Raw genomic sequence first — 18,182 nt, 5'->3', positions numbered from 1 at the left:
ATATAGTGTCTGTCCTATATCTAGGAGATATAACAAAACACATATTTAACAGCTTTTTTTGTTGGCACATGTTTTATGTTGGGTATGTTTTAAAGCGGTTACCTTCAGAGTCCTGGAAGACTTGTGGGGGGTCCTACAGCAAAACGTGATAACCTCATCAGTTCATAGAGTGGTCATATTAGTTTGTAGCCCAAACGGTTGGATGCTACGTTTTTGTGAGAAGACCAATTTTCGGGATGTCTCATGGTGTGACAAACGCCCCTGTAGCTTGGCCACCTTCCAACACAGATGCGGAAGGCCGACATCGGCAAATGCGGTGGATTGAGACGCAGCCCCTGCCAAAACAGATATCCCTGGCTTAAACTGACGGATTCTGATGGGGATTTTTTTATTATGTTACTTAGATTGGCGCACGGGATTTTAACAGCCTTTGGGAATAATCATAAAGCAATCACTTTAAAAAGATCACTAAAAAAGTGTCTATGTCTGTCACTCCTGATGAGACAGTCCTAAAACAATAGTCTAGCCTTCCCTTCATTTGCCTGCAGGCCTACTCTCTTACCCAAAGATCTTTCCTACCATTAGGCCTATAATGAAGTAACATTCATCTTTCTTGTGGCGGAGAAACTTGCTAATGAGTCCTATACCGGGACTTCCTCTTGTCTCTGGCTATTGTATCTGTCTATCATGAAATGCAGATTGTTGTATTTTATTCAAGCCCATACCATCAGACTGCTAATCATACACTACATCTGCTGTGGGGGGCCATCTCTCTGTCTATCTTCCTTTATTCCACTTGCTACATTCAAACATCAATCCCTGACCTCTGACCCCTACCCTCTGTCATCCTGTTGAATAATGTCCCTGGTGGTGACTGTGACATCACACAGTCCCTCAGTACCACAGCAGACACCAGGCAGAAATGGGCTTCCATTGTTATGTAAATTAGGGTTATGATTCAACTGCTTATCTCTTGAAATCGGACCATGTAAAGGTATGGTAATGGGATGAAAACCGTGCCAGACAACTTTGATATGGAAAATCTCATCATATGTAAATTATGAAACATCATTAGGCCTATCTACAGACGTGCATATACCAGCCAGGTACACATCTCTCTCTCTCTCTCTGTCTCTCGTTCTCCATCTTCTTTCTTCTCAGATTAGTATATTGAACAGAGAGAGATCAGCTGCTGATTAGGAACTTGAAAGAGCGGGATGGAGAGCGTGAAAGAGAGAGAGAGATTGAGAGCTAAAGGAAGGGATAGAATGAGAAAGAGAGAGAGAGAGATTGACAGCTAGTGACTGCAAGGTGAGGATAGACAGAGACAAGGTTGAGAAAAAAGCCTAAATCTCCGAGAGGAAGAGAGAGAATCAATAAACACACAGACACACTTGTTAAAAGTAAGACTCGTTAGATGATTATTTTGTTATCTTGATCATCAATATAACCTTTGTTATGGTTTGTTTATTTTACAGTTTATTTTCAAGTTCATTGAGATTCATTCCAGTCGAAGGTAAACATGATTGTAATTGTTGTTTCCAACACTATTAAATGCTTTTGTTTGTTTTGCCAGACAATACAAACTCTCACACACACTCATGCTGTAAGTAGACATTGGACAACAGTCGCACAAAGGAAAATACACGGACGCACTCGCGCAGTGCGGGTGCAGTAACATACACACACACACACATACACAGTAACATACACACACACATATACAGTAACATACACACACACACACATACACACACACACATACAGCTCTTTCACACAAACGTGTCATGAGAAACTGAAATGAGCTCTCACTCTCTCAAACAAACGTACAGACACACGCCCGCGCACACACATACACCTGATCATACGCACTCTCTCACACACCTTCAGAACATAAGGAAATGTAGAAACACTTGCATATCCACTCTTTCACACACACACACACACACACACACACACACACACACACACACACACACACACACACACACACACACACACACACACACACACACACACACACACACACACTCTTGATATCGTGTCTAAGTTCTTAAGTGCAACATTTGAAGAGGAATTTCCCCTTAGTTACTAATCAGCTCTTCTACCCCCCCCCACACACACACTTCACTAGCAGAACCCAGACCCCCATCTCACCCCCCACCCCACACACACACTTCACTAGCAGAACCCAGACCCCCATCTCACCCCCCCACACACACACTTCACAAGCAGAACCCAGACCCCCATCTCACCCCCCCACACACACACTTCACTAGCAGAACCCAGACCCCCATCTCACCCCCCCACCACAAAGCCATACATACTGTATACATACTGATCTCAGCCAACTGTCCTCCATGCCGGCACCACGTTTCAATGACAGTATCATTCCAATGTGACGGACTGGAAACATTTGGTGCAACACGGTGCTTATTGAAATTGTAAATCTCAAACCACGTTAGTGGAACTCCTTATCCTATACAGTACTGCATGTCTCTATCCCAGTCATCCCAACGTTAGTGGAACTCCTTATCCTATACAGTACTGCATGTCTCTATCCCAGTCATCCCAACGTTAGTGGAACTCCTTATCCTATACAGTACTGCATGTCTCTATCCCAGTCATCCCAACGTTAGTGGAACTCCTTATCCTATACAGTACTGCATGTCTCTAGCCCAGTCATCCCAACGTTTACCCCTTCCCAGCGCCCCAAGATACACAACAGCAAAATAAAAAATACAAACACAACAAGGAAATTCAGCTTCAAGTTTGTAAAAATGCTTACATCACATTTCATTCCGTCAGAGTTCAAGACATCTGAAAAATCCATTCTCGACGCGTGAAAGTTCTAGAATGTCTGTGACACGGGTCAAGACGTGCGACCTCTTTGACCCCTATAGGTCAGACGTCAGCTCTGTATCCGATAGGCCATCCATACCTTCATCATCATCATCTTCAGAGCTTCTACAGTCAGCCATGCATGCCCTACTACAGTAGACAGCCTGTACACATTGCAGTAAGGTAAGGTGTTACCATGGCCCACAAGGTGACAGTTTCTAGTGAAAAGAGTTAGTCAAGAACCATGGTAACAGGTCAGTACAGTTCACATTGTTCAGTAACACTTCATTTTACAGTCCTCCTTCAGACAGTATTTACCTAGTATTTACTAAGACGTAATGGCAACAATATGTACTTTCTGGTACCTATACAATGGGTAACTGCCAAAATGATTGTTTCTATGATCCCAAAGAAACCTGTTTTAGGAAAATACCATGTCAATAGAGGACTGTAGGATAAAGTTTAACCCATTGTTCTCCTGTCCTCCCAGATACACTGGGTTTGTATGTAGAACCTAAACCCAAGGTTTATTTAGGGTTGTCTATATGTTCAGATACACTTGGTTTGTTCAGTTACTTAAACTTAAGACATGTACAGTATGTTGCTGTGTGTATTGTCAGTACACACACACACACACACACACACACACACACACACACACACACACACACACACACAGAGTGATTCTAGTTCTAGTGTGTACGGTAAAATACACAGAAGAGTTTGGCATGTAGAGTCTGTATGTAGTCCCATTCCATCCGATTCCAGGAGAGAGGAAGTAGTCTGTGGTATGTAGTCCCATTCCATCCGATTCCAAGAGAGAGGAAGTAGAGTCTGTGGTATGTAGTCCCATTCCATCTGATTCCAGGAGAGAGGAAGTAGAGTCTGTGGTATGTAGTCCCATTCCATCCGATTCCAGGAGAGAGGATGTAGAGTCTGTGGTATGTAGTCCCATTCCATCTGATTCCAGGAGAGAGGCAGTAGAGTCTGTGGTATGTAGTCCCATTCCATCTGATTCCAGGAGAGAGGAAGTAGAGTCTGTGGTATGCAGTCCCATTCCATCTGATTCCAGGAGAGAGGAAGTAGAGTCTGTGGTATGTAGTCCCATTCCATCCGATTCCAGGAGAGAGGAAGTAGAGTCTGTGGTATGTAGTCCCATTCCATCCGATTCCAGGAGAGAGGCAGTAGAGTCTGTGGTATGTAGTCCCATTCCATCCGATTCCAGGAGAGAGGAAGTAGAGTCTGTGGTATGTAGTCCCATTCCATCCGATTCCAGGAGAGAGGAAGTAGAGTCTGTGGTATGTAGTCCCATTCCATCCGATTCCAGGAGAGAGGAAGTAGTCTGTGGTATGTAGTCCCATTCCATCTGATTCCAGGAGAGAGGAAGTAGAGTCTGTGGTATGTAGTCCCATTCCATCTGATTCCAGGAGAGAGGAAGTAGTCTTTGGTATGTAGTCCCATTCCATCTGATTCCAGGAGAGAGGAAGTAGTCTGTGGTATGTAGTCCCATTCCATCTGATTCCAGGAGAGAGGAAGTAGAGTCTGTGGTATGTAGTCCCATTCCATCCGATTCCAGGAGAGAGGAAGTAGAGTCTGTGGTATGTAGTCCCATTCCATCTGATTCCAGGAGAGAGTCTGTGGTATGTAGTCCCATTCCATCTGATTCCAGGAGAGAGTCTGTGGTATGTAGTCCCATTCCATCTGATTCCAGGAGAGAGGAAGTAGAGTCTGTGGTATGTAGTCCCATTCCATCTGATTCCAGGAGAGAGTCTGTGGTATGTAGTCCCATTCCATCTGATTCCAGGAGAGAGTCTGTGGTATGTAGTCCCATTCCATCCGAATCCAGGAGAGAGGAAGTAGAGTCTGTGGTATGTAGTCCCATTCCATCTGATTCCAGGAGAGAGTCTGTGGTATGTAGTCCCATTCCATCTGATTCCAGGAGAGAGGAAGTAGAGTCTGTGGTATGTAGTCCCATTCCATCTGATTCCAGGAGAGAGTCTGTGGTATGTAGTCCCATTCCATCTGATTCCAGGAGAGAGGAAGTAGAGTCTGTGGTATGTAGTCCCATTCCATCTGATTCCAGGAGAGAGTCTGTGGTATGTAGTCCCATTCCATCTGATTCCAGGAGAGAGTCTGTGGTATGTAGTCCCATTCCATCTGATTCCAGGAGAGAGGAAGTAGAGTCTGTGGTATGTAGTCCCATTCCATCCGATTCCAGGAGAGAGGAAGTAGAGTCTGTGGTATGTAGTCCCATTCCATCCGATTCCAGGAGAGAGGAAGTAGTCTTTGGTATGTAGTCCCATTCCATCCGATTCCAGGAGAGAGGATGTAGAGTCTGTGGTATGTAGTCCCATTCCATCCGATTCCAGGAGAGAGGAAGAGAGGTCCTCAGTGTACAATCCAATACAATGCATTCGATGACAGTATTGCTGTGTGCTTTTCTGACCTCTGAGATCAGAGATAATGCTATCCAGGAATGAATGAATAAAGGACAAACATGTCTCTAGGGGGTTTAATGATGAGCCAGAGGTTGTATCAATGTGTATAACAATGTATACAACCACTGACCTGGAACCTATAGCTGTCATTGTATTGACACATATTACTACTCTGATACAGCACTGTAGCGCCCTCTCCCTCTCTCACATTAGACTGGGTGGTCCCACTTCCCAGTTCAGAAACCGGGATCCAGACTGGCTTTTCATACCAGGCTGCTACGGTCCAGATCAGACCAGATCACATGGGTGGAGGACCACTAGATCCAGTTCCACAGAAGGGATCCAGACTAGATCTGGTTGAATCCAGTTGACAGAACAAAAAGGCAATAATTGAGTTCATTTCAGTCAAGTTCAATCAGTTCAGTCTCCGGTGCAAGAAACAGGCAACTAGCCCTAAGAAGAGAATTGTGTCAGCCAATCAGATTGCATGAAAAAGTGTCACTGTGTTTCATTGCGATCAGCTGCTCCAATAGAAAGTCAGGTCCTCTTCTCCTCTGTAATAAATGCTGTATGCAGTGTGCATGTTTCAACAGGCTACCTCCACCACATGTTGAGACACACACACTCTGAAACATACCTACACATGCAGGCCCAATGTCCAAAGTCATAAAAGGTCTTCTCTTCATGCTCTGTGTGAATGTCGTCTTCTAAGCAACACACACACACACACACACACACACACACACACACACACACACACACACACACACACACACACACACACCCCTTGTCAACCAATGTCATTCAGAAGGTCTTCTAACTCCCTATTTTCCATGTTCCCTTAATCTCCTGTCCCCTTTCCCCCAAATCCTCAGTCCTCGTCATCCTTCACCCCTCCTGCCCAAGCCCACCCATGGCTGGTTGGTATGGCGACACTGATGGGATGGCCGTTGCTAGGAGATGGTGATGGCAGCGAGAAGGAGCGTCGCTATGGTGATGAGTAGGCGATCCCTGGATGGGCTGCTTCCACTGACACTCTTCTCCAGTTTAGGAATCTCAGGGTTAAAATCATCTACATGGAGAGAGACAGAGAGACAGAGAGAGAGAAACAGAGAGAAACAGAGAGAGAGAAAGGGAGACAGAGAGACAGAGAGAGAGACAGAGAGAGAGAGCGAGAGAGAGACAGAGAGAGAGAGCGAGAGAGACAGACAGAGAGAGAGACAGAGAGACAGAGAGAGAGAGACAGAGAGAGAGAGCGAGAGAGACATAGAGACAGAGAGAGAGCGACAGAGAGACAGAGAGAGACAGAGAGACAGAGAGAGAGAGAGAGAGAGAGAGAGACAGAGCGAGAGAGACAGAGCGAGAGAGAGATAGAGAGAGAGACAGAGAGACAGAGAGAGAGACAGAGAGAGACATAGACAGAGAGACAGAGACAGAGAGACAGAGAGACAGAGACAGAGAGAGCGAGAGAGAGACAGAGAGAGAGAGAGAGACAGAGAGAATTAGCAATCATTTTATTGGGAAACAGCACATCTCACACACACACACACACACACACACACACACACACACACACACACACACACACACACACACACACACACACACACACACACACACACACACACACACACACACACACACACACACACACACACACACACACTAACACACTAACACAGAGAGGAACCAGTGTAGTCAACACTCACACACACTAACACTCTGAGACAGAGAGGAACCAGTGTAGTCAACACACACACTAACACTCTGAGACAGAGAGGAACCAGTGTAGTCAACACTCACACACACTAACACTCTGAGACAGAGAGGAACCAGTGTAGTCAACACACACACTAACACTCTGAGACAGAGAGGAACCAGTGTAGTCAACACTCACACACACTAACACTCTGAGACAGAGAGGAACCAGTGTAGTCAACACTCACACACACTAACACTCTAAGCTGTCTATTATAAAAACAGTGCATCAGCATGACAGAGAGAATGAACACAATGTGTCTCCATTACTGAAGTAAGTCTATAGTCTGATTATAATGACACACCGTGACTCTGCCACACACTGCCACACACACACATCAAAGCACAGACACACGTACACAGACACAGGTACACCTGGCCCAGGACTAGAAATAGCTCCTATAGTCTGGTCTGTGTGGTGATGATGCGTACACATGGGCTCAGGCTAGGAAAAGAAGAAGGTGTGTCCAGGTACACGCTCAGACAGAGTAACACACCCTTCGTTTTATGTGGACTTGATTCATGAGATGGGAGGGATGCTGTAGGCCACAGTTCAGTCTATATAATACAACTACTTATTTTCTCTGTGTTTTCCCAGAACATCAGACTGGTGGCTGACACCATGGCTGCTTCTGAATGGCCCCTATTCCCTGTACAGTGCACTACTTTAGACCAGAGCCCTGGCCCAAAGTAGTGCACTATTAAAGGATACAGGGGAAGGGGTACACTATACAGGATACAGGGGAAGGGGTACACTATACAGGATACAGGGGAAGGGGTACACTGTACAGGATACAGGGGAAGGGGTACACTATACAGGATACAGGGGAAGGGGTACACTATACAGGATACAGGGGAAGGGGTACACTATACAGGATACAGGGGAAGGGGTACACTATACAGGATACAGGAGAAGGGGTACACTATACAGGATACAGGGGAAGGGGTACACTATACAGGATACAGGGGAAGGGGTACACTATACAGGATACAGGGGAAGGGGTACACTATACAGGATACAGGGGAAGGGGTACACTATACAGGATACAGGGGAAGGGGTACACTATACAGGATACAGGGGAATGGGTACACTATACAGGATACAGGGGAAGGGGTACACTATACAGGATACAGGAGAAGGGGTACACTATACAGGATACAGGGGAAGGGGTACACTATACAGGATACAGGGGAAGGGGTACACTATACAGGATACAGGGGAAGGGGTACACTATACAGGATACAGGGGAAGGGGTACACTATACAGGATACAGGGGAAGGGGTACACTATACAGCATACAGGGGAAGGGGTACACTATACAGGATACAGGGGAAGGGGTACACTATACAGGATACAGGGGAAGGGGTACACTATACAGGATACAGGGGAAGGGGTACACTATACAGGATACAGGGGAAGGGGTACACTATACAGGATACAGGGGAAGGGGTACACTATACAGGATACAGGGGAAGGGGTACACTATACAGGATACAGGGGAAGGGGTACACTATACAGGATACAGGGGAAGGGGTACACTATACAGGATACAGGGGAAGGGGTACACTATACAGGGAATAGTGGGGCCATTTTGTTTGTACGCCATGAGAAAACATGTGTTGATGTTCTGTAGTGGTTGTGTTGTAAACATCCACACCTCCTCTCCCTTAATAAGCTACATGATGCTGTTAAACATCCTGACTGTGCTGTGACTGAGGTTAGAAACAGTTTGACCCTTCTGTGACCGTGGTGTGTGTGTGTGTGTGTGTTTGAGGGAAAGAGGTGAGAACACTCTGTTTCTTCGACCCGGCGACAGAACCTTGTTATGGCGGTGCCAGATACTGTGGATGTGGAGAATCTGAAAGAACCAGTTTTGGAGTGTGTACCTGTCACACACACACACACACACACACACACACACACACACACACACACACACACACACACACACACACACACACACGCTTCCATGAACGTGAGTATACTGTATGTTGCACAAGGGTTTGTTGTGTTTGTCTCCCTGTGTTACTGTGTGTAGGCGGGTGTGACACACCTTAATCTTTGCACGCACTCTGGGGTCAAACACCAGGTCACACACACATCGGACGTGTCGTCTGTAATAATGATTCATCAGAGAGCCATGAGACAGCTCAGACACCAATAGGGGTTAGTGTGTGTTATTGTGTGTGTGTCTGTACGTGCTCCATCCCTGGTTATGTAAGGTGTGTGACAGATGAACCATATCACTGAGACGCTGTTTGTAAACACACCTGGTCTTCCATGAGGACCATGTGACCACCTAACCATTGGCTATCTGAGCACCCTGTGCTGCGCCACCCCTATGAGGTGTCATAACACCCCTATGAGCCTTCGTAGCACAGCTATGTTGATTAAGGCAGCCCTCTGCACCTCTCTGATTCAGAGGGGTTGGGTTAAATGCGGAAGACACATTTCAGTTGAAGGAAAGTAAAAGCTGTGAAAACTACCCAACATGTTTCTGATAAGATTTCAGTTCGGATTGGATGCACATTTGATGTGATTGAAATAGACTAGTGTCAGCTTTATGATGCTAATAAAGATAGCACCTTCACAGACAGTCCCGAACCAAGCATTCATTCTCTCAAGATGCTGAAAGAAATACATCATATTTCTCCACTCCTGTTCCAGTAAAAATGTACATTTGGTGTATAATTTTACTGCAAGAAATGCTTAATTTTGCAGGAGTTAATATTAGATTAGACTCTTTGAGAGGTTATAGACCTACAGTCAGTGTCCAGATGTCAGACTCCTATTCCATTAAACCCATCTGAACAGTAGCCTACAGTTCCCGTGCAATTTTGAAATCCCTGTAAGGTGACTGTTGAATTTGGATAGCGCCTCACCGTCATCACACATAACATAGCCAGCACTGCTATCATCCTCTAACTACAACACCACATAACATAGCCGACACTGCTATCATCCTCTAACTACATCATCACATAACATAGCCGACACTGCTATCATCCTCAAACTACAACACCACATAACACAGCCGACACTGCTATCATCCTCTAACTACATCATCACATAACATAGCCGACACTGCTATCATCCTCTAACTACTTCACCACATAACACAGCTGACACTGCTATCATCCTCTAACTACATCACACATAACAGAGCCGACACTGCTATCATCCTCTAACTACATCATCACATAACATAGCCAACACTGCTATCATCCTCTAACTACTTCACCACATAACATAGCCAACACTGCTATCATCCTCTAACTACTTCACCACATAACACAGCCGACACTGCTATCATCCTCTAACTACATCACCACATAACACAGCCAACACTGCTATCATCCTCTAACTACATCACACATAACACAGCCAACACTGCTATCATCCTCTAACTACATCACCACATAACAGAGCCGACACTGCTATCATCCTCTAACTACATCATCACATAACATAGCCAACACTGCTATCATCCTCTAACTACTTCACCACATAACATAGCCAACACTGCTATCATCCTCTAACTAAAACACCACATAACATAACCGACACTGCTATCATCCTCTAACTACATCACCACATAACATAGCCAACACTGCTATCATCCTCTAACTACTTCACCACATAACATAGCCGACACTGCTATTATCCTCTAACTACTTCACCACATAACATAGCCGACACTGCTATTATCCTCTAACTACTTCACCACATAACATAGCCGACACTGCTATTATCCTCTAACGACATCATAACACAGCCGACACTGCTATCATCCTCTAACTACATCACCACATAACATAGCCGACACTGATATCATCCTCTAACTACATCACCACATAACAGAGCCGACACTGCTATCATCCTCTAACTACTTCACCCATAACATAGCCGACACTGCTATCATCCTCTAACTACATCACACATAACATAGCCGACACTGCTATCATCCTCTAACTACATCACCACATAACATAGCCGACACTGCTATCATCCTCTAACTACATCACACATAACAGAGCCGACACTGCTATCATCCTCTAACTACTTCACCCATAACATAGCCGACACTGCTATCATCCTCTAACTACTTCACCCATAACATAGCCGACACTGCTATCATCCTCTAACTACATCACACATAACATAGCCGACACTGCTATCATCCTCTAACTAAAACACCACATAACATAACCGACACTGCTATTATCCTCTAACTACTTCACCACATAACATAGCCATCACTGCTATCATCCTCTAACTACATCACCACATAACACAGCCAACACTGCTATCATCCTCTAACTACATCACACATAACACAGCCGACACTGCTATCATCCTCTAACTACATCACCACATAACACAGCCGACACTGCTATCATCCTCTAACTACTTCACCACATAACACAGCCGGCACTGCTATCATCCTCTAACTACATCACCACATAACATAGCCGACACTGCTATCATCCTCTAACTACATCACCACATCATCCCAGACATTATTTCCCAGAATACTGTTCAAGCCCTCCTTCTATTTATTTTGTAACTCTCCATTTCGCGGCTATTTTCTTATTAAATTTGACTCCCACATTTCCTTTTTGCCTCAGTGGATCGACCTTAACTTTTCTTCAGCCCAAGTTTCCAAAAATATTTTAGCAATTGGCGTGTATTTTGCGCGCTACTATGAGGCTACGCACTAACGCCAGATACAAATAATGAAACAAAAACCTAAATGTTGCCTATAGATAGGAATTGCACAAGAATGATACATTTATGCATTTTTTTATGCATTGTTTAATCTTTATTCAACCCACCCGCCCTTCATCCACACAATATTTATTGACCCTAAGCCCGTCTACCCCGTGAATATAACCCATAGGGACTGCAGGTCATGAGTCAACCCACACATCACTAACAGACATTGGTCATTGTGCTGCAGTGTGTGTAGTGACCACCAGAGGTCAGCAGGGGGCAGTGTTAGTGGTCTGACTGGAGACTAGAAACAGACATGATCAGTCCTTTAGAGTTGGACTAGAGTTAGACTCTGCTTCTGTTGTCCATGCTCTGTGGAGGATTACGGAGAATAGATTAAAAGGATCATTTGAGATGTGCCACGGGTTGAGGAACACTAGCAGAATGGCAGAGTGGTCTGGGTCTTCTCCCTTCTCCCTCTCTCTCTGTCTGCTACCAGAGGTCATCTAATCTATTGGCTGTAGAGACCTGAAGTCCACTGGCAGCCATCTAGAGCTGCTGCTTGGAGCCGCTTAGAAAGAACAACTAATCAATTCCTCTTGATTCGTTTATGCTCCTGCTCTCCTTCAGATGGATATCTGGCCGTGGCCGTACGAGTGTGTGTGTGTGTGTGTGTGTGTGTGTGTGTGTGTGTGTGTGTGTGTGTGTGTGTGTGTGTGTGTGTGTGTGTGTGTGTGTGTGTGTGTGTGTGTGTGTGTGTGTGTGCGAGTGTGTGTGTGTGTGTGTGTGTGTGTTTGAGTCAGACTGAAAGAGGCAGGAGGAGAGACTGTGTCAATATTGATAATAGTTCATCCTATCACTGATGCTAGCATCATTACCAATCAGCCTAATGCTATGGAGTGATTAGCAAGATAATGCTATACTGATTTACTGTTTGAGATGTCAACACTAGCTACAATGATACTAACGCATCTGTCACTAAAACTGAACTCACTGCTCCTCAGGGTACTGTTTGTGTGTGCATGCGTGTGTATGTGTGCGTGTGTATGTGTGCATGTGTGGCAAACTCACAGCTAATTAGCGTAAACATGCTAACACTAATGAATTAGAGCCACTGGATGCTGATTAGATGCTATTGTGCAACACCGACGCTAATTAGCCAACATTCTTTTTGATGGTTAATCAGTGCATTGATTCTAATACAAACTGGATGCTAATAGATTGTTTAATATGTTAATGTTACCTCGGTAACAGTCCTCACGGCTTTCACAAGGGCCAGGAGGTTTTCCAGATGACCTGCACAGAAAAACTCTGTGATCTAGGGGAGGGGGAGTTTTTCTTGGTCAGGTCCTGTGGCTTTTTATGTGGCTAACAAGACGCTAACCCCAAGGCTATTTCTGCTGTTAATTAGCATGATATGCTAATGCTGTAATGAAGTGCATGTTATAGGCCTACTGTACATTCTGCTGCATCATCTCTTACTGAGGCATTTGGTTGTATCTTTATGGGCGTACAGGGACCTGCTCACACCATTACATCTGAAGGAGAAATAGATTGAAATTTAATTTAATACAAGATGCAGAGGGGCATGTGGTGGGGAGCTGATTTGCAGCCGACACTAATTCAAGTGGGCAGCCCCCTGAAATAGCACTGAGGGACCGAGAAGGGAGGAGAAAGAGAAAGAGAAGAAGGGAAGGAGAGAGAGAGAAGGATAGAGGGACATATAGAGAAAGAAGGATATATGGAAGGAGAGAGAGAAGTATAGAGGGAAGGAGAGAGAAGGATAGAGGGAAGGAGAGAGAGAGAAGGAGAGAGGGAAGGAGAGAGAAAGAAGCATAGATGGAAGGAGAGAGAGAAGGATAGAGGGAAGGATAGAGAGAGACGGATAGAGGGAAGGGGAGAGAGAGAGAATGATATATGGAAGGAGAGAGAAGGATAGAGGGAAGGAGAGAGAGAAGGATAGAGGGAAGGAGAGAGAGAAGGATAGAGGGAAGGAGAGAGAGAAGGATAGAGGGAAGGAGAGAGGGAGAAGGATAGAGGGAAGGAGAGAGACAGAAGGATAGAGGGAAGGAGAGAGAGAGAAGGATAGAGGGAAGGAGAGAGGGAGAAGGATAGAGGGAAGGAGAGAGAGAGAAGGATAGAGGGGAGGAAAGAGAGAAGGATAGAGGGAAGGAGAGAGAGAGAAGGATAGAGGGAAGGAGAGAGGGAGAAGGATAGAGGGAAGGAGACAGGGAGAAGAATAGAGGGAAGGAGAGAGAGAAGGATAGAGGGAAGGAGAGAGGGATTACAAAATGAGCTTGTAGAGCGTTCTGCTCAGCTAAACTCCATGTCATACTAATCAAACAGATCTGTATTGAGCTGTGTGTGTGTGTGTGTGTGTGTGTGTGTGTGTGTGTGTGTGTGTGTGTGTGTGTGTGTGTGTGTGTGTGTGTGTGTGTGTGTGTGTGTGTGTGTGTGTGTGTGTGTGTGTGTGTGTGTGTGTGTGTGTGTGTGTGTGTGTGTAGGGCCCGTGTTTCACAGTGATTATAATAATGTTCTGATTAGTGAAGTGCTGTAATACAGAGAACTACTGCCAGGACCCAGCACATAACAGACAGAACAGTGAGAGAGAGAGAAGAGTGACAGGCCAAGCGAGATAGACGGAGAAACAGAGAGCACGAGAGAGCAAGAGAGAGATGGTTTTAGAGGTGTCAGAGAGAGATTATTTGCACATAATAAGACATTTGAAATGTCTTTAATATTTTGTAACTATTGTGAGTGTAATATTTACTGTTAATTTGTATTGTTTATTTCACTTCTGTTTATTATCTATTTCACTGGCTTTGGCAATGTTAACATATGTTTCCCATTCCAATAAAGAGAGAGGGTGGTAGAGGTGTCAGAGAGAGAGGGGGGTAGGGGTGTCAGAGAGAGAGGGTGGTAGAGGTGTCAGAGAGAGAGGGTGGTAGAGGTGTCAGAGAGAGAGGGTGTCAGAGAGAGAGGGTGGTAGAGGTGTCAGAGAGAGAGGGTGGTAGAGGTGTCAGAGAGAGAGGGTGGTAGAGGTGCCAGAGAGAGGGGAGTAGAGATGTCAGAGAGAGACGGTGTTGAACCTGAAATGAGAGACTGAGATACGCTGAAACAGAGGAAGACAGAAGTAGAAAAAGCGAGGGAGGGAGAGGGATAGTTAAATGGCAAAGGAAAGAATGAGGAAGAGACTCAAACAGACAGAAACAGGTGATTAGAGACAGGACCATACAGTAGGAGGAGGAATGAGGAAGACAGGAGGGTGAACAGTAGAGGTAGCTGTCTCCTAATCTGTAATGTTCTAGGAGGAGGAATGAGGAAGACAGGAGGCTGAACAGTAGAGGTAGCTGTCTCCTAATCTGTAATGTTCTAGGAGGAGGAATGAGGAAGACAGGAGGGTGAACAGTAGAGTTAGCTGTCTCCTAATCTGTAATGTTCTAGGAGGAGGAATGAGGAAGACAGGAGGGTGAACAGTAGAGTTAGCTGTCTCCTAATCTGTAATGTTCTAGGAGGAGGAATGAGGAAGACATGAGGGTGAACAGTAGAGGTAACTGTCTCCTAATCTGTAATGTTCTAGGAGGAGGAATGAGGAAGACAGGAGGCTGAACAGTAGAGGTAGCTGTCTCCTAATCTGTAATGTTCTAGGAGGAGGAATGAGGAAGACAGGAGGGTGAACAGTAGAGGTAACTCTCTCCTAATCTGTAATGTTCTAGGAGGAGGAATGAGGAAGACAGGAGGGTGAACAGTAGAGGTAGCTGTCTCCTAATCTGTAATGTTCTAGGAGGAGGAATGAGGAAGACAGGAGGCTGAACAGTAGAGGTAGCTGTCTCCTAATCTGTAATGTTCTAGGAGGAGGAATGAGGAAGACAGGAGGGTGAACAGAAGAGGTAGCTGTCTCCTAATTTGTAATGTTCTAGGAGGAGGAATGAGGAAGACAGGAGGCTGAACAGTACAGGTAGCTGTCTCCTAATCGGTAATGTTCTAGGAGGAGGAATGAGGAAGACAGGAGGGTGAACAGTAGAGGTAGCTGTCTCCTAATCTGTAATGTTCTAGGAGGAGGAATGAGGAAGACAGGAGGGTGAACAGTAGAGGTAGCTGTCTCCTAATCTGTTATGTTCTAGGAGGAGGAATGAGGAAGACAGGAGGGTGAACAGTAGAGGTAACTCTCTCCTAATCTGTAATGTTCTTGGAGGAGGAATGAGGAAGACAGGAGGGTGAACAGTAGAGGTAGCTGTCTCCTAATCTGTAATGTTCTAGGAGGAGGAATGAGGAAGACATGAGGGTGAACAGTAGAGGTAGCTGTCTCCTAATCTGTAATGTTCTAGGAGGAGGAATGAGGAAGACAGGAGGCTGAACAGGTAGAGGTAACTGTCTCCTAATCTGTAATGTTCTAGGAGGAGGAATGAGGAAGACAGGAGGCTGAACAGGTAGAGGTAACTGTCTCCTAATCTGTAATGTTCTAGGAGGAGGAATGAGGAAGACATGAGGGTGAACAGTAGAGGTAGCTGTCTCCTAATCTGTAATGTTCTAGGAGGAGGAATGAGGAAGACATGAGGCTGAACAGTAGAGGTAGCTGTCTCCTAATCTGTAATGTTCTAGGAGGAGGAATGAGGAAGACAGGAGGCTGAACAGTAGAGTTAGCTGTCTCCTAATCTGTAATGTTCTAAGAGGAGGAATGAGGAAGACAGGAGGGTGAACAGTAGAGCTAACTCTCTCCTAATCTGTAATGTTCTAGGAGGAGGAATGAGGAAGACAGGAGGGTGAACAGTAGAGGTAGCTGTCTCCTAATCTGTAATGTTCTAGGAGGAGGAATGAGGAAGACAGGAGGGTGAACAGTAGAGGTAGCTGTCTCCTAATCTGTTATGTTCTAGGAGGAGGAATGAGGAAGACAGGAGGGTGAACAGTAGAGGTAACTGTCTCCTAATCTGTAATGTTCTAGGAGGAGGAATGAGGAAGACAGGAGGGTGAACAGTAGAGGTAACTGTCTCCTAATCTGTAATGTTCTAGGAGGAGGAATGAGGAAGACAGGAGGCTGAACAGTAGAGGTAGCTGTCTCCTAATCTGTAATGTTCTAGGAGGAGGAATGAGGAAGACAGGAGGCTGAACAGGTAGAGGTAACTGTCTCCTAATCTGTAATGTTCTAGGAGGAGGAATGAGGAAGACAGGAGGCTGAACAGTAGAGGTAGCTGTCTCCTAATCTGTAATGTTCTAGGAGGAGGAATGAGGAAGACAGGAGGGTGAACAGTAGAGGTAGCTGTCTCCTAATCTGTAATGTTCTAGGAGGAGGAATGAGGAAGACAGGAGGGTGAACAGTAGAGGTAACTGTCTCCTAATCTGTAATGTTCTTGGAGGAGGAATGAGGAAGACAGGAGGCTGAACAGGTAGAGGTAACTGTCTCCTAATCTGTAATGTTCTAGGAGGAGGAATGAGGAAGACAGGAGGCTGAACAGTAGAGGTAGCTGTCTCCTAATCTGTTATGTTCTAGGAGGAGGAATGAGGAAGACAGGAGGGTGAACAGTAGAGGTAACTCTCTCCTAATCTGTAATGTTCTTGGAGGAGGAATGAGGAAGACAGGAGGCTGAACAGGTAGAGGTAACTGTCTCCTAATCTGTAATGTTCTAGGAGGAGGAATGAGGAAGACAGGAGGCTGAACAGTAGAGTTAGCTGTCTCCTAATCTGTAATGTTCTAAGAGGAGGAATGAGGAAGACAGGAGGGTGAACAGTAGAGGTAGCTGTCTCCTAATCTGTAATGTTCTAGGAGGAGGAATGAGGAAGACAGGAGGGTGAACAGTAGAGGTAGCTGTCTCCTAATCTGTTATGTTCTAGGAGGAGGAATGAGGAAGACAGGAGGGTGAACAGTAGAGGTAACTGTCTCCTAATCTGTAATGTTCTAGGAGGAGGAATGAGGAAGACAGGAGGGTGAACAGTAGAGGTAACTGTCTCCTAATCTGTAATGTTCTAGGAGGAGGAATGAGGAAGACAGGAGGCTGAACAGTAGAGGTAGCTGTCTCCTAATCTGTAATGTTCTAGGAGGAGGAATGAGGAAGACAGGAGGCTGAACAGGTAGAGGTAACTGTCTCCTAATCTGTAATGTTCTAGGAGGAGGAATGAGGAAGACAGGAGGCTGAACAGTAGAGGTAGCTGTCTCCTAATCTGTAATGTTCTAGGAGGAGGAATGAGGAAGACAGGAGGGTGAACAGTAGAGTTAGCTGTCTCCTAATCTGTAATGTTCTAGGAGGAGGAATGAGGAAGACAGGAGGGTGAACAGTAGAGGTAACTCTCTCCTAATCTGTAATGTTCTAGGAGGAGGAATGAGGAAGACAGGAGGCTGAACAGGTAGAGGTAACTGTCTCCTAATCTGTAGTGTTCTAGGAGGAGGAATGAGGAAGACAGGAGGGTGAACAGTAGAGGTAGCTGTCTCCTAATCT

At 45.4% G+C, this 18,182-nt stretch overlaps 1 protein-coding gene across 2 annotated transcripts in view; it reads right to left on the bottom strand.

Moving 5' to 3' along the window:
- Positions 1-5,693: 5,693 nt before the first annotated feature.
- The window catches only part of LOC106595655 (ephrin-A3), a 133,647-nt gene continuing 121,158 nt past the window's right edge, over positions 5,694-18,182 (bottom strand). For both annotated transcript variants that reach the window (XM_045698809.1, XM_045698812.1), the window contains exon 5: positions 5,694-6,351. In XM_045698809.1, coding sequence (XP_045554765.1) covers positions 6,233-6,351 — 119 coding nt within the window. In that variant the 3' untranslated portion in view covers positions 5,694-6,232. The remainder of the gene's footprint in view (positions 6,352-18,182) is intronic.

This window comes from Salmo salar, chromosome ssa02 (genome assembly GCF_905237065.1).
Source record: "Salmo salar chromosome ssa02, Ssal_v3.1, whole genome shotgun sequence".
Classification (NCBI taxonomy): domain Eukaryota; kingdom Metazoa; phylum Chordata; class Actinopteri; order Salmoniformes; family Salmonidae; genus Salmo; species Salmo salar.
Note: the sequence above shows the minus strand (reverse complement) of the source record. Positions and strands in the feature narration are given on the sequence as shown.